Genomic DNA, 16,360 nt, shown 5'->3' on the forward strand with positions numbered 1-16,360 from the left:
ATAATAATTCAATGCAACCCACCTAATTGTAGAATAAAGAAAATTTAAAAATATATACAAAATGTGAAAAATATCAACATTACATTTGCAAGCAGAACAAATCTCTGAGACAGGCAAACATACCCAGCAGCTCTGTGGCTGTTCCTGGACTAGGCAGTAGCTAAATTTATTGTATGATATAACCCTACAAAGAGTTACAAAAAGGATGTTTTGACTATATGTCAGTTCTCTGTTCTCTTTAACAGGGCTTGGTACCTTGCTACTCTAAAAAAAAGTACTATTGCTTGTTAACTGATTCAAAGATACAACAATGTGCAGCTAAGGTCTACCTGTCTAGATGTTTTAGTAAGTCTGCCTAAGCTCTCTAAAATCTTTCAACTAGAAGATAGCCTTGCTAACTCTGAGAGTTGCCCTAAAAAAGGGTATTCTTTAGAAGGAAGTGACTTCTTCCAGTTTGCGCTGTCTGCAAAGCCATGGAATACAGTACCTCCACTTGAAAATAAGGTATTAAAGATTGCACTCCAACCAGTAACCTAGTGTTAGTTCCAGTCACTGATATGCAGCTACTTCTGCACAATCACAACTACAAATGGCAAGACATTTGACGTGGATTCCCACCATAAATTAGAAAATCCCAGAATACTAAACACTCGTTCAAAAGTCTTTATGGACCATAAATATTCAGGGTGAGGTCTGACAGAGGCAGGGCAGGGAGTGATGAGCTCTTCCGTTCAGAATGATGCAACTGCTTCCAAGTCTTCTCCTTTCCCTGTCTGAGCCAGGTAGGAAGGTTTTTGGTACCCTTCAAGAGGCAATTCATAACTTGAGCTTAAGTTCAACATGTGAGTTGAAGTACGCCTGTCTAAGAATGAACATTACTTTTTGGCTGACATTTTATAAGAGTACGTCCAAAACTTTTGGGTCCTTCAAGTGGAAGGATCTTTATGTAGGATGAGGGGTCTTTCTCACTTTCCCCCACATACACTTTATTCCAAGTTTCACTTTCTTATTGAGGAAATACCTGTCAATCACATCCTTGGACAGGTTTTCTTATAACGCTATTTAGGCCAGCAGCCAAAATATAAGTATACCCTTCTACACCCTGCCTCTGAAGTGTGCTATTTATAATAAACACGTCGTAAATATAAACAAGTCAAAAAAAGAAGCAAAGCAAGGGCTTTATACTGAAGTGCAGTAATACTTAGAATTGATAGCAATATATGAAGTGTGCCTGCCAGTCACTGACAACTTCCAAGCAGCTTTGAAAAACACATAGGGAAAGAATAACAGATGCTATAGTTAGCATGAGAAAGCTGATCTGGTCAAAAATGGTCAGAGAACAAAATTTTCTTAGATTCAGGAGGTACCCAAATATCGTCCTTTTTCTTTTAACTCATGTGATACTCTCTGTGGGGACCTTGCACCCCACAACAAGCAAAGATTAACTGCTTGCTTCAGGAGGGGTCCCTAAAGACAGAACAAATGATCTAAGATGGATGGTACCAGCACAACTCCTCTGCAGTTTTTAAGATACAGTTTTTCTATAGAGATGTTCACAGGCTTAAGAAATCAACCCACAAAGATGGGATACGTGAATACTTTAAGAGAAGCTTGTAGCTTTCATCGTACATCCAACGTGTGGCCCACAACTCAACACAGAAGAGTATGTTTTGTCTTCCCTGTAATTAGACTTTTAAAGCTTTATCTCTGCTGCTGAAAAATACTGGCACCAATACTGCTGTATCAGTAAGAAACATGAAAATATTAAGAAGTGAAGGACACCTCCAAACTGCCTTGCTGAAAGCTGGAAAAACTTGGCAAATGGCCCACAAGTGCACTGTACAAATCAGGAAGTTCAACTGCAGCACCTGCCGTACTTGCTCTTGTCTATGATGGAAGAGTAGATCTAAGCACTTGTTATTGAGATAGTGCAAAGTTGAGAAAGGGACAAGTGGCATGGGAGAGCTCCACAATAGCACTAACCGTTTTGGCAATTTTTTTTCTGAATCTCTGGCTTGTTTCTCCACTCATCTCCTCTAGGAAATTTTCTGTATTTCCTTTATCACTCTCAACTCTCATCAGCTTCCCGAAGTTGATTTGTTTTCTTAGTGCTGGAAACAAGCTGAACTAAAAAAAAAAACCCAAAACACCTGCAATTCTATGTATCTTGTACTTAATGTTTAGTTAATACCATGATCAAAAGAAACATTTTATCATTACAATAAACATAACAATAAAAAAAGATGTGAGATAGCCTAGATGATGGTAGGGAGGTTGCATTTTTCCCCCAGTGATGATAATCCGGGTATTACGTGACATGCCAGCGAGCATGACACAGAGCTATCAGAACTGGGTCAGCTCGGAATTAGCAGTTCTTAGGTTGTTCACAACATACAAATCCACCTGGCTGTGCTCACAGACACCTTTAACAGAAGTGCATTTTTGACACAGCAGACCCAGAAGCAAAACTCTCATGAACAATTGCACGGTGACTGCAGCTCCATACTTCAAAAAATTAAACACAGAATAGAGTTGGCTTTACTATATTGTTGGAAATTGCTGAAGAAAAACTGCCTTATGTTTAAATAAAAGATGACGAACAAAGGCTGTATTTCCATCCTCCCATCATTACGGAGCTAGCATTTTTCAACTGAGTGTAACAGTTAATTTTTACCAATGAGTAACATAGGAAAATAATTACTGAGTCACTTTTGCACAGGATGCAGCATACCCTGGAGTTTGCAAAGACTGCACTTACATCGGGTATTAAAGTATTTCAAACCTAGTTTATTCACGTATAGTAAAAATACATGTCTCACTGTGCTGGTGCCCAGATGAACTTTTCTGGCAAAATCATAGAATCATAAAATTATTTAGGTTGGAAAAGACCTTTAAGATTGAGTCCAACTATAATGCTAAGTAGAAGGTTTTTCAGAAGCTTCCACATGAAATCTCCTGAGGTTATTCCATGAAATTACTCCTTCTGACGTATTGAAGGAATAATATTTGTTTAGCTCTGAGAAGATAAAAACAATACTTCAAAACAAAAAAATTCAAACAATATGCTTAGAAATTACTGAAATCTCCTGTCTGTAAGAGATTAGCAAGACCAAAAAACAACTGTCAAATCAGACTATGTGAGGATTTCTCAAAATTTTAAATATTTGTATAAAAACACTTTTGTTATCAGAAGAACAGAAGACAAAAAATTTCCCAGAGGTAAACAACAGTAATCTTCTGAAAGACTCCCTAGTATCTCCGTGGTGAAAACCCAAAATATACAATATGGAAATCTTTCAGAGCTCTCTAAATAGGATAAAAAAAAAAATAGTTCTTGATAATTTTGACTACAACTAGCCAGTGGGTTAGAGGAAGAGACAGGAGTGTAGGACAAATTAAAAGAGTAATAAATTTCTCAAGGAATTATGGTTTATGAAGTTAAAACTAGAAAAAATAGGGCTATCTAAGCAATTTCAGTTCAACTGCTCTCACTTGGATGCTCAGAGAGATACTGACCAAGTTAGTAACACAGCTGAGAAACTGTTAAAGCTGTCAACAAGGATTATTCAGTATCGAAAGAAGTAAAAAACGCCTATTTCTTAGAGAAGTCCATAGCCTGTCCTAAAAATGGAAGCGTGCATCTCAACTGTTGCAATGTTTTTGAAAATTTCCTGTATGACACTTAAAAGCAAACTGCAAAAATACAGTTTAGATGCAATCCCTATAAGATAACTTCATGTTTAATTGAAAAGCCATACCAAAGGGCAGGTGTTGGAAGTATCTTGTTATATGAGATTGATATGTCCTTAGCATTTTCATTCAGTATTTGCACTAATCTTTCAGATGACTGAGTGGCAATACTCTGAGAGAAGTGGCAGGCACTGTAGAGGACAGAATCAGGGTTCAAAGAGGAGCTCAAACTGGAAAATGGCATGAAACAATCAACCAGCCAAACTCATCAGGGACATATTGTATTTGCAAGACAAATGCATAAATACAAAATGGAAAACAACTTAGTACAGAAACAGTGCAGTGAAAAAGGAGAATGTTCCCATCAGAATGTAAACTACTTGAGTTATTCACGATAGTCTTAGAAAAAATAAATCTATGCCTGGGGTGCATTTACAAGACATTTATGGTATATGGCACAAGTCATCTCTTTTACCTAACCCTGATAAGGCCTTGGTTTGAGCATCATGCTAGAAGCAATACAGATACTCAAACATGAATGATAAAAGTTTCTGAAAACATAACTCACAACTCAGCAAATATTAAACTAGGTTGATGGAATACATCCTTATAAAAAAAAGTTAAAGAAGCCCCAGTAAAATTCTGTTGGTCCTTTGTTTCTGCTGTTACTTCCTCAGAAGTTACTCTTTTCTTGCAGCCACAATAATGTTTCACCTTTATTTTTAACTAATAGGGACAGAAGGCAAATAAGGCTTACAGAAAGAGGTACGCAATATTTGTTTGGTAGTAGTAAAGAGGCTGGACAATTCCAACATTTTCTCCACATCTCTTCCATGCACCCTCCATAATGAAAGGTGAGTTGAGCTCCTGGAGATGAGAAGGAGAGGAAAATGTCTTGTGATGGCTAAGGCAGAATCACGTTATAACCAGATTACTAGAGAACCACAGATAGTAGGTCTGACTTCAAAAGTCTACAAAGCCACTCTATGTGAGAAGAAATCAGTTATATGCAGCACACATTATTCCTGGCAAATACAGGAAAAAAAACCAAGCCAAACAAGCCAACTACTTCTACCAGTGAGATACATAACACCTACAAAGGCTGTGCCATCTCCTTTGTTTCCCTTCCCCTTAAACAAAAAAGAACCAACCAACCAAAAAACAAGGGTGTGTAGGAAAATGTATCAAACAGTCTTCAAACTTTGTGACAGTTCTGCCACAGTTACAGCCTTTCTATTGAGGTATTATTATTTTCTGTTCCTGTAAGAAAATGAATACACAAGTTTTATCAGAATGATGATTTTATCATTTTCCAAATGTAAAAACAAACCCTGAAGAACACATTACCTGGGAAGTGAGCTAACAACTTGGAAATAACTAGCCAGAAAGCAGCAATAAAGTCACACAACACAAAAAAAAAGGAAAAGAAGTGTCAAGAAGTTTTTGCAATGCAGACAATTCTTTCTTCAATCTGTAGGAAGTTTAAGCATTTATATATAATATGCCTTTATGATTTGAAAAAAACCTCACCATGCATATTTCTAGCAATCTGAGTTGTGACAATGCATCATATAAAACAAAGAATAATTACAATTTGATACTTGAACAGTACAGTGGCTACTGAATAAATAAAATACAGGTTTAAACTGTAAATTCAATTTCCATTTGCTAAGACTACGGTTCCACAAGTATGCATCCACTTTCTGCAAATTTTTTATATTAAGAAAATCTGGGAAAATCATATTTTTAAGGAGAATTTTGAGGTATGTTATTCAGCCATATATATATTCCAGCACAAATTCATACAAATATTTGAGCTGAAATGAACAGAACAGCAAACATGACAAAATACCAGAAGTGACAGTCTTTGAGTACACTAGATGCCTTGAAATTATATTGAAACAACAGAAGAAGGAAATATTTGTACTCTGAAGCCTATTTTTATCTATTTATCTATTAGACTATATTCTGCACTCTGCCCTCCTGTAGATCCACAGGAAGCTTTTTCTTCAGTCTGTTACCAGATTTCATGCAGTTGTGTACAGCCATGTGGACAATGGATCTCATGTGGATGACCAAAACTAGACTGAGAGACTGCACAACAGGAACTGATACTGATAGTCCTATGTTTCGGTACTGAAACACATGACTGGCCTTGGCTTACATTAGCTTTGTTCCTATCTGTAACACCAAGGAAATGGACTAACAAGCATAAACACTTCCGTTACAGCCTTGATTCTATTTAGATTTCCTAATGGAAAAAGACCTCTTATTTCCTAATCTGCTCATCTGCAAAGAGGTCTCTTCACAACATCCTCAAGGACAGAATATTTTTCTTGAGATATTAAGCAACGCATCCTCAAGGTCTCAAGAGTGATCTGAATATACAATCAAACTGTGCTGGAAATTCATTTCAGAGAAACTGCTTGCACACACAAAGAAACAGGGGCAAATCTAGTCACTATGCTTGTTTGCCGAGCCCTGCAGTTGTTATTGCTGTGAAATGGTATTCCAACACGTTGCTGCAAGAGTCAGCTTCTTATTGTAACCACAAGCACTAGTCAATGGCATCTTTAAGAGAGACAGGCCTTCAGACCAGCAGGGAATAATGACTCAGGGGTTGTAAATGCTCTTACCTGTCTCACCATCCTAAGGTTACTGTACATACATATTCAAGGGAAACAAAAAGTCACCATTAAAGTACAATGAACCTGACCAGTCAACAGACATTTTGTTTAGGACAAAATGAATCATGCTCTATATCTCACGAAGTATTTCAACTCTTTCTCCATTGATCATGTAACAAGACTAGGCAGACTACATTAGAAATCTTTAGGCAAATGACTTGCAGATTGTCTTAAGCAAACTCAGCAGGCAACGTATATGCAAATCAGAGGTATGTAAAGCCTCAGACATAATAAATGAAGCATTGTAATTAGATGAAAGGGGGGATTTTCATATTTATCTTAAGTGATAACATGAAGAGTTCTTTCCATTGTTGTCAGTGACATATTAGGAATAATTTTGCACAAGTGCATTATGGAGTAACGATTAGATTCAAAAGATTTTTTTTCTTCTTCTTGGTAAAAAACAATAACCACACATTGTATGAAGTCCGTCAAGCTCTGAATGGGGCTAATACAGAACACTGTTCTTCAGATTGTGCTGACTATTGCAATGCATACAAATGTCTATGAGCTGTGCTGATGCAAGTGAGGAATTTGTGTAGGTCAAAAGATGAATTCAGGTCTTGGAAAATTACGACCTGAATTTGAAGCTGATCTGTCACAACAGGGATTTAGCACCTGTCGGTGTAATAATGCATGTGGTTCCCTACCAAGCAGTAATGCTCCCCTGGAAGCAGGCAGCAACTTTGATGGCTCTGGGAGTCCCCAGCTATCCCCACAGTTAACTCTCATAAAAGGAATCCATGAAGGACGGACTGGAGGAGGGGGGTGGCACGAAACAGGAATGTCCCGGGCTTGGACAATAACCTCTGTGCATCTGTTTGTAACCTTCTGTCAGTGAATACTATGATCTTAGAAATATCCCAGTTGCCTAACTAATGAGCTTCAAGAGAGCTTCAATATTAACCCATGGTTTTCAACATCAAGTCCTAAATTGCTTCAAGACAGCTGCCAGTTAAAAGCTGCAAAGAAGAAGTGTCTTTTTTTCTTGTAATGTTCCTGTTTCTTCTTACAGAAGTCTAAGTCTCGATCACTCTGATCATATTGGCAGTAATGGATAAGACGTCCAGTTCAGGGTGCTGTGCTTTATTTTTTCCTCCTCTTGGGACCAGAAGAGAGCATGCAAGTCTACCTGGGAGGAAAGCCTCCCTCTGGGAAGAAAAAGTCTTTCTTTCAAACTACAGGGCCAGGAGAACCCTTTCAGGACTTATTTTCATGGTCTAAAGAATTATAATCAAGATGCTCAATGTATAACAATGTAGTAAGTACTACACACCTACTGCAGTCTGTGCGGGTGATGGGGCTATTCGTGCAGTAGTGAGCTTAACACCATCTTTGGTCAGGCAAGTCTCTTCCTAGAAGTCAGTAGCTTTAATTTGTTAAAGAAAATGATAAAGCATAAGGGAACCTGAAAACTAACTATGCAGAGCTGCCAATTTTCGCAGCATTAAATCCTCTGTTTCTGGCTTATTCTCTTCAGTCACACTCTGATGGCCATTTTAAAGAAGTGTTGCTTAGTCTCTTCTCAGGCTGCAACTGATTATTTTTTAGGCTTGCTATAAAAGGATAATTTTGAATTAATATTAATTTGACCTCCTTAAGTTTGACCACTCAAGAAATGAAGGTGTGCCAGAATTCCTGAGCATATTCTAATATATCTACCAGCACTGACTAGAGAAGCGTCAGGTTTCAAAGAAATCTTGCTAGGATAGAAAGAAATAAACCACTTTATAAAGAAAAAGAGAAATTTAACAAGTGACCTTCTACAGTGCTCCTTTAACAGTTGTTACCCATTTTTTAAAAAGGCAAGATATCAGTAGATTCAGAAACAGAATGTGCTACAAGAGCCTGCTTCACTGAGAAAGGTTCAGGATGAGATCTCACCTTGCTTCAGTCTGAAAATTTTTAACTTAGAATAGTATTAAATGACTCCATTAGAAATAAAAGCACAGGTCATCTCACATAGACACATTCTACATGGGAGACAACTAGCATTCTCCATTTGAATTATGGCAATGAAAAAGAAGTGAGGCTATGCTTGCTTTAACTAGTCAGCAGTGCTCAACAAAGCTGAAGGAGGACCAAAAGCAAGTGCAACAAATTAACAATATCTTTACTGAAGGACTCCAATCTCTTTGATGCCTGGAGTGTATGTGCTGCAGAAGGGATGCACAATGCACATGAATGTTGAAAAAAATGCAAGTTCCAGAACAGTGATAATCAAACATTCACCCTCCAACTACCAAGCTTCACCTGCAAAAATAATAGTACAAACCATGTCATTTCACTATTAAAATCATCATAAAGCTGTGCCACCATTTATGAAACATTATAGTGCAATAGTGACTGATTGATATTAATTTTCAAAAACTGAATTATATTAACACAAAGGTAAAGCAGGAAACAAGTCTGTTCAGATCATTTGTTACTTTCTGACCGTATCAATTTTGATAAACTAAACTGTGTGTGGCAATGCTGACAGGCACCAGAATTGGTCATTTATGCAGTGAAACCATTAAAAATAGCTCTTGGCACAGTTTTGGCACATGCTAACTAGCGCTTTCCTAAACAACCCAAGGTAGTTTCAAAGTTGGCACAGACCAGGAATCCTCTCCAGCCTGCACAGGGCCATTCTGCATGGACCGTAAGGCAGTGAAGTGCTACGGACACAGTTGTTTTGAGCCTGTGGGCCATGATGCCAAAGAATGATCACGAACATGTTTAATTTAATAGAATAGGCATTGCCTCTCATTCAAAGTACCACAGATCTACTGATTTTTTAAGAGTGTGTGATTCTCTGCTGGGTAGTGGTTTTTGTAAACAGTATGGGGATATATTTAATACAGCTTGCTTATGTAAGATAACATGAAAACAGTTTTTCATATCCAATCTTGAGTAAAATGAAGAGCAACCATGCACCCAGTCTCAACATCTTACAGCAGTTCTTCCAATTTCAACACAATCAACAAGCATATTTATGTTAGCATTCAGAAAAAAGAGAAAACCAAACACCCATCCGCAGTGCAAACAAATGCAAAGTCTTTACATGAACTTACAAAAGTTCTAAATGAAAGCTAGGGTGCAACAGTTGAAATTTCATTTATGTTAAATAACCTCTCTTAAAGCTGCCTTAACGCCAGAGGTCTGTGAAGTGTCTGAAGCAACATCTATTTTTAGAGAAGGTATGCAAGAGCCAGAGAACTGCAAACCAGTAAAGACTCATCTCTGCTCTGTGCAAACTGTCAGGAAATCTAATAAAGGACAGGCATGCCTGTCCTATGGCATGCTGTAAAGGACATCACATCACAAACGTTCTGTGCTTTCAGAGATTCAAACAGCTTGTAGATGAACACTGATATCCAAAAAAATTCACCTGGATTTCTGAGAAGGCTTTCAACAAGGTCTCTCATCAAATGTTCTTATCGAGACTGAGAAGTCATGGTATATGAGGAATTATTCTGGTAAAGATGGAGACCAAATGCAAGGAATTGCAGAACTTTAACTGCAGAGGAATAATGCCTTAAATATAGAGACTTTTATTCTGAAAATGGATTGTCTATAAACCATTTAGAGACATTGTTTACACTGCAAACAAATTAAATCAATTCTATACTCTACACTAACAACATGATATAAACATTTGCCTGTGGACTGAGACAGCCCAATGGCAAGTCAACAGACTTCACAATTATTAATTTATATTCCTATGGACATCAACTAGTATTTATTTGAAATTATAATGATCAATTACTTGTGTTGGCTACTACAGAGGTACAGAGAAATGCCAGCAAGCTTACCTACTTCTAGACAGCACTGGTATAATGATGTTCTAAAAGAAAGTTACCTCATTAACCAACACAGTATTTTTCCCTAATAACCAACTTCAAAGAAAACACCAATTCCCCGAAAACACAAAGCATGATAATCCCACTGTAAGAAAAAGCATTTCTAAACGTTGTGCTGGTTTTGGCTGGGATAGAGTTAATTTTCTTCATAGTAGCTAGTGTGGGGCTAAGTTTTGGATTTGTGCTGGAAACAGTGTTGATAACACAGGGATGTTTTCATTATTGCTGAGCAGTGCTTACAGAGTCGAGGCCTTTTCTGCTTCTCACACCACCCCATTTTGATATGTTACTGCATACTTTAACGTAACTCAAATCAGAAAAAATACACTTCCTACAAAGTTATTAAAAATTAAAACTGGTGAACAAGCAGTATTAAACTTAGAAAAGACTCTAAGATCAAAATAATTCAGTTCTATTTTAATTAGAGGGAAAATAGACTTTCTAAAATTCCAGACTAACTGTAAAAAAAGAGAAATAAAACAACGTATGTATTTAAAATAATATACCTACTTGCCAACGGTGGTCCTCCAAAGCTGCGCACCTGCAATTGTGGGAATGTAAGATGAAACACAATGCATTAAAACAGAAACAATTTTTTTTTTCTTTGTTCATAAAGAATGTTCAAATTTCATAGAACCATAAAATCATTCAGGTTGGAAAAGACCCTTGGGATCATCGAGTCCAACCATCAGCCCTACTCTACAACGTTCTCCCCTACACCATATCCCCCAACACCTCATCTAAACGACCCTTAAACACATCCAGGGATGGTGACTCCACCACCTCACTGGGCAGCCTTTTCCACTGTCTGACCACTCTTTCTGTGAAAATTTTTTTCCTAATGTCCAGTCTAAACCTTCCCTGTTGCAGTTTAAAGCCATTCCCTCTTGTTCTATCGCTAATTACCTGTGAGAAGAGACCAGCACCAACCTCTCTACAATGTCCTTTCAGGTAGAGTGATGAGGTCTCCCCTCAGCCTTCTCTTCCTCAAACTGAACAGTCCCAGGTCCCTCAATCTCTCCTCATAGGATTTGTTCTCCAGGCCCTTTACCAGCTTCGTTGCCCTCCTCTGCACTTGCTCCAGCACCTCGATATCTCTCTCGTATCGAGGTGCCCAAAACTGGACACAATACTCCAGGTGTGGCGTCACCAGTGCAGAGTACAGGGGGACTACCACCTCCCTATTTCTGCTGGTCACACTATTTCTAATACAAGCCAGGATGCCGTTGGCTTTCTTGGCCACCTGGGCACACTGCTGGCTCATGTTCAGTTGCTTGTCAGTTAGAATGCCCAGATCCTTTTCTTCCAGACAGCTCTCCAGCCACACCTCCCCAAGCCTGTAGCGATGCATGGGGTTGTTGTGGCCCAAGTGCAGGACCTGGCACTTGGCCTTGTTGAAGCTCATCCTGTTGACGTTGGCCCACCAATCCAACCTATCCAAGTCCCTCTGTAGTGCCTCCCTATCCTCATGCAGATCGACACTCCTGCTTAACTCGGTGTCATCTGTGAAGTTACTGATGATACACTCTATGTCCTTATCAAGATCATCAATAAAGATGTCGAACAGAAATGGTCCCAACACCGAGCCCTGAGGAACACCACTTGTGACCGGCTGCCAACTGGATTTAGCTCCATTGACCACCACTCTCTGGGACCGTCCATCCAGCCAGTGCTTGATCCAGCAGACTGTTCGCTCATCCAGGCCATGGGCAGCCACTTTTTCTGTGAGAATCCTATGGGGAACTGTGTCCAATGCTTTTCGAAAATCCAGGTAGATAATATCGACAGATTTTCCCTTGTCCAATAGTCAGATCATTTTGTCATAGAAAGAGATCAGGTTTGTCAGGCAGGACCTGCCCTTCATAAACCCATGCTGACTAGGCCTGATCCCCTGGTTGTCCATTATATGACTTATAATGGCACTCGAGATGACCTGCTCCATGACCTTCCCTGGCACCGAGGTCAGACTGACAGGTCTATAGTTTCCTGGATCATCCCTTCTGCCTTTCTTGTAGATGGGTGTCACATTTGCCACCCTCCAGCCCAATGGGACCTCCCCAGTTAGCCATGATTCAGGTAAATCATGGAAAGCAGCTTGGCGAGCACATCTGCCAACTCTTTCAGCACCCTTGGGTGTAACCCATCCGGTCTCACAGACTTGTGTGCATCCAAGTGGTGTAGCAGGTCTCTGACCACCTCCTCTTCAACTGTGGTGACCTCAATCTGCTTCCCCTCCCCATCTCCCAGCTCATGAGGCTGGGTGTCCAGGGAACAGCCAGTTCCACTGCTAAAGACTGAGGAAAAGTAGGCGTTGAGCACCTCAGTCTTTTCCTCATCCTTAGTTACCATGTTTCCCTCTGCATCCAGTAAAGGAGGGAGATTTTCCCTAATCCTCCTTTTGCTGTTAACAAATTTATAGAAACATTTTTTATTATCCTTAACAGCTGTAGCCGAGTTGAGCTCCAGCTGCGCTTTGGCTCTCCTAATGTTCTCCCTCCATAGCTTCACTACATCTTTATAGTCTCCATGAGAGACCTGCCCCCTCTTCCAAAGGCAATAGATTCTCCTTTTGTTCTTGAGATCCAGCCAAAGGTCCCTGTTTAGCCAGGCTGGTCTCCTTCCCCTCCTGCTTGTTTTTCGGCATACGGGAACAGCCTGCTCCTGTGCCTTTAAGACTTTGCTCTTGAAGTATGTCCAGCCTTCCTGGACTCCCATTTCCTTCAAGGCAGCCTCCCAAGGGATTTTGTTAATCAGTCTTTTGAACAGGTCAAAGTTTGCCCTCTGGAAGTCTAAGGTGGCAGTTTTACTAACCCCTCTGTTTCTCCAAGGATCGAAAACTCAATCATCTCATGATCGCTGCACTCTAGACGGCCTCCAACCTTTACTTCTCCCACAAGCTCTCCCCTGTTCACAAGAAGCAGGTCCAGGAGGGCATCTTCCCCTGGTCGGCTCACTCACCAGCTGTGTGAGGAAGTTATCCTCCATACATTCCAGGAACCTCCTGGATTGTTCCCCCTCTGCTGTGCTGTGATCCCAGCAGATACCTGGGAGGTTAAAGTCCCCCACAAGAACAACGGCAAGTGACCGCTAGATTTCTCCCAACTCTTTATAGAAAGCTTCATCCACCTCACTGCTTTGGTTGGGAGGTCTATAGCAGACTCCCACAGCAAGATCTGCTTTATTGGCCCTTAACCTAATCCAAACACTCTCAACCCTGTTATCACTATACTTGATTTCTGAGCTCTCATAGCATTCTCTTACATACAGGGTCACTCCACCACCTCTCCTTCCCTGTCTATCCCTCCTGAAGAGCTTGTAGCCATGGATTGCAGCACTCCAGTCATGTGAGGCATCCCACCATGTTTCTGTTATAGCTACTATGTCATAGCTCTCATGCTGCATTATGGCTTCAAGCTCCCCTGTTTGTTGCTCATACTGCGTGCATTGGTATAGATGCACTTGAGATGAGCTGATGAATCCAACACCTTTTTGTGAGTGTGGGCCCCATTCCCTACCAGACCCTTCTCAGGTGCTTCCACGGTTCCTAAACATCTTTCCCTTCTCTCAAATGAAGTGGCAGAGGGAGAGCCCTCACCAGTCCACCATCCTTCAAGTTTTGGCATGCTTCCCTTGAGCTTATTCCTAACAGGCCCAGTTATCACCCCACCCCCACCCCCCCATATCTAGTTTAAAGCCCTGTCAATAAGCCCTGCTAACTCCTGCCCCAGAATCCTTTTCCCCCTCTGGGACAGCTGCATCCCACCTGTCTCATTTGTCGCCAGCAGACCAGGTGCGTTATAAACTTCGCCGTGATCAAAAAATTCCGCCGGTGGCACCGGTCACTGGGCCACGTGTTAATCAGGTATGTTTTCCACCCTCTTTCAGTGGTTTTCCCTTCCACTTGAGGGATTGATGAAAACACAATCTGAGCTCCCAAGCCTTCAATTAGCCACCCCAGTGCCTTGAAGTCCTTTTTGAGTGACTTAAGACTTCTCTCTACCACCTCATCGTTACCTGCCTGGATAACCAACAAAGGGTAGTAATCAGAGGGCTGCACCAGAGCAGTAACCCTCCTTTTAATGTCTCTAACCCGAGCCCCAGGGAGGCAGCAGGCCTCTCTATGGTGTGGGTCTGGTCGACATATGGGCCCCTCTGTACGCCTCAGAACAGAGTCACCCACAATTACCCTCCTTTCCTTCTTAATTTGGGACAAAATGATTAAGGCAGTGTCTGTAACAGTCAAAACAGAAGGAGTACATTAACTTAAGAGTAACAGTTCTTGAACTGTTTTCTGTATGTTTTCTGTAAACATACTGGTTAAAAATGTAAATGGAAAAAAACAGTATCATATTGCTACATTTTCACATGGAAGATAACCAACATAACTTACACTTTACATCTACAAACTGACAACCACTTCCTACATTCCTTATGAATCTGTAATAGTCTTGCCATCTAGTGGCTGGCGGGAAGTGTGAAGCAGCTACACAGAAGTGTTACACTAGGAAGAATTTTTACTGCTTTTTGGAGTGGCACTTCATTGATTTCAAGTCACTACCACAAGATTTCTACAGTATTACTTCAAGAACCTAATTGTTCTTGACCTCTGTGTACAAAGCCATCAAAGGCAATAGTAAAATAAAAAAGTTATCTATAACAAAATAATAATTCTGTAAGCTGGGGAATGCAGGTCTTCCTAGCCCTGTCTCTTTGATGAATGGTTAAATAATCACATAGAAACAGGCGTGAAACACAAATGAAGATGGGATAGTATTCTTACTTTCTAGGCTTGGTGAATATTGGTACATCTTGGATTTTGTCAATACAAAAATATTTAGTAATTACAGCTAAGAGAGAATTTACGTAAAACACCACCTTCCAACTAGTGACATATTCAATATTAATGGTGATTTATACAATACAGAGCTTTAAAAAACAATTTTTCTAAGCTTTACAAAAGTCATCCTCTGAGCTTGTAATGCTCAGGAAGGAAACAGAATGGTAATGAAGACTCCAGAGAAGGCAATGACAATAAACCATGCTTCAGAAAAGGTTGTGAATAACTGTTGTAACTTAGCAGGGCTTTGCCCATCAGAAATGACATGGTAGTACATCAAAGAGGAATACCATGCTTCTCTGATACCTATTTCCTGCTTTTGTACTACGTTCAGGTGACTTTTTCAAACACACTGCATGGGGATTCAACATCAAACGAAAGGCAAAATAAGACACTTGGAAAAAAAAAAAATCTTCCTTACAATGAAAATTACAGACTGATAGCGAACATTTTGCCAAAGAATTTTCAAGACAGTAATGAAGTACAGGACAGGAATTAAAAAAAACCCACCAGCCCAGCCAACAAACTCAAAATCCCTTTCAAACTTGGCTGTATTCACATAAGACTTTGTACACAGTGGAAACTAGAAACTACATAAAGTAGAAAAAAATACTGCTCACTTGTATTTCAACTGTGCTAACATAGGTCATTTCTCAATCTATTTACAAAGTTGACCAATTTATACTGGGTATCTCAAACTTTCCAACAATGATTAGAGTAATGTCAGAAGTACGAATGTTTAGGATAACTTCATATTTTAGAAAATAATGCATTTTCAGACCTAGCAGTTAAGAAACAAGAATAATTGTTCACTGATACCAATTATACTCATGCTAAAACAAATCTCCTAATGCCCTTTCTATAAAATATAGCAAAACTTCATTGAAAATGGTAATAGATCATCATAGATACATTATTTCTCTCTGAAATTAGCTACTACTTTTACAATAATCGTAGTATTGAAGTGGATTTAGTAATGAATTCACATGCTCTGAATTGCAGGTGTTTAAGCAAGGAACTCTATCAGTATATTGCCTTACCTTTTAACCTCGAGAACACCAAATCCTTTATTATCTGAAGAATTAACACTCCAAGTATTATGAGAGAAGTCAGATGATACACTCTCCAAGGGGTCAGCGCAACAAACCTAGAATGTCAAGAAATAAACAAATGTTGAATACTTTTAAACTCACTGGAAGCATATGTAAACTCACAGCTGTTATGAGTACTGAAAATAAAGAGGAAAAAAAATAGACTGATATTACATTAATTGAATTTAGTTTCTCCCCACAACCTTTTCA

At 39.6% G+C, this 16,360-nt stretch overlaps 1 protein-coding gene across 2 annotated transcripts in view; it reads right to left on the bottom strand.

Annotated features, from left to right (window-relative positions):
- Positions 1-16,360, bottom strand: part of RETREG1 (reticulophagy regulator 1) — a 72,098-nt gene that overhangs the window by 40,669 nt on the left and 15,069 nt on the right. For both annotated transcript variants that reach the window (XM_074826364.1, XM_074826372.1), the window contains exons 2-3: positions 16,100-16,206; positions 10,733-10,763 (exon numbers count right to left, since the gene is read on the bottom strand). In XM_074826364.1, coding sequence (XP_074682465.1) covers positions 10,733-10,763; positions 16,100-16,206 — 138 coding nt within the window. The remainder of the gene's footprint in view (positions 1-10,732; positions 10,764-16,099; positions 16,207-16,360) is intronic.

The sequence above is a fragment of the Strix aluco genome, chromosome 1, assembly GCF_031877795.1.
Source record: "Strix aluco isolate bStrAlu1 chromosome 1, bStrAlu1.hap1, whole genome shotgun sequence".
NCBI lineage: Eukaryota > Metazoa > Chordata > Aves > Strigiformes > Strigidae > Strix > Strix aluco.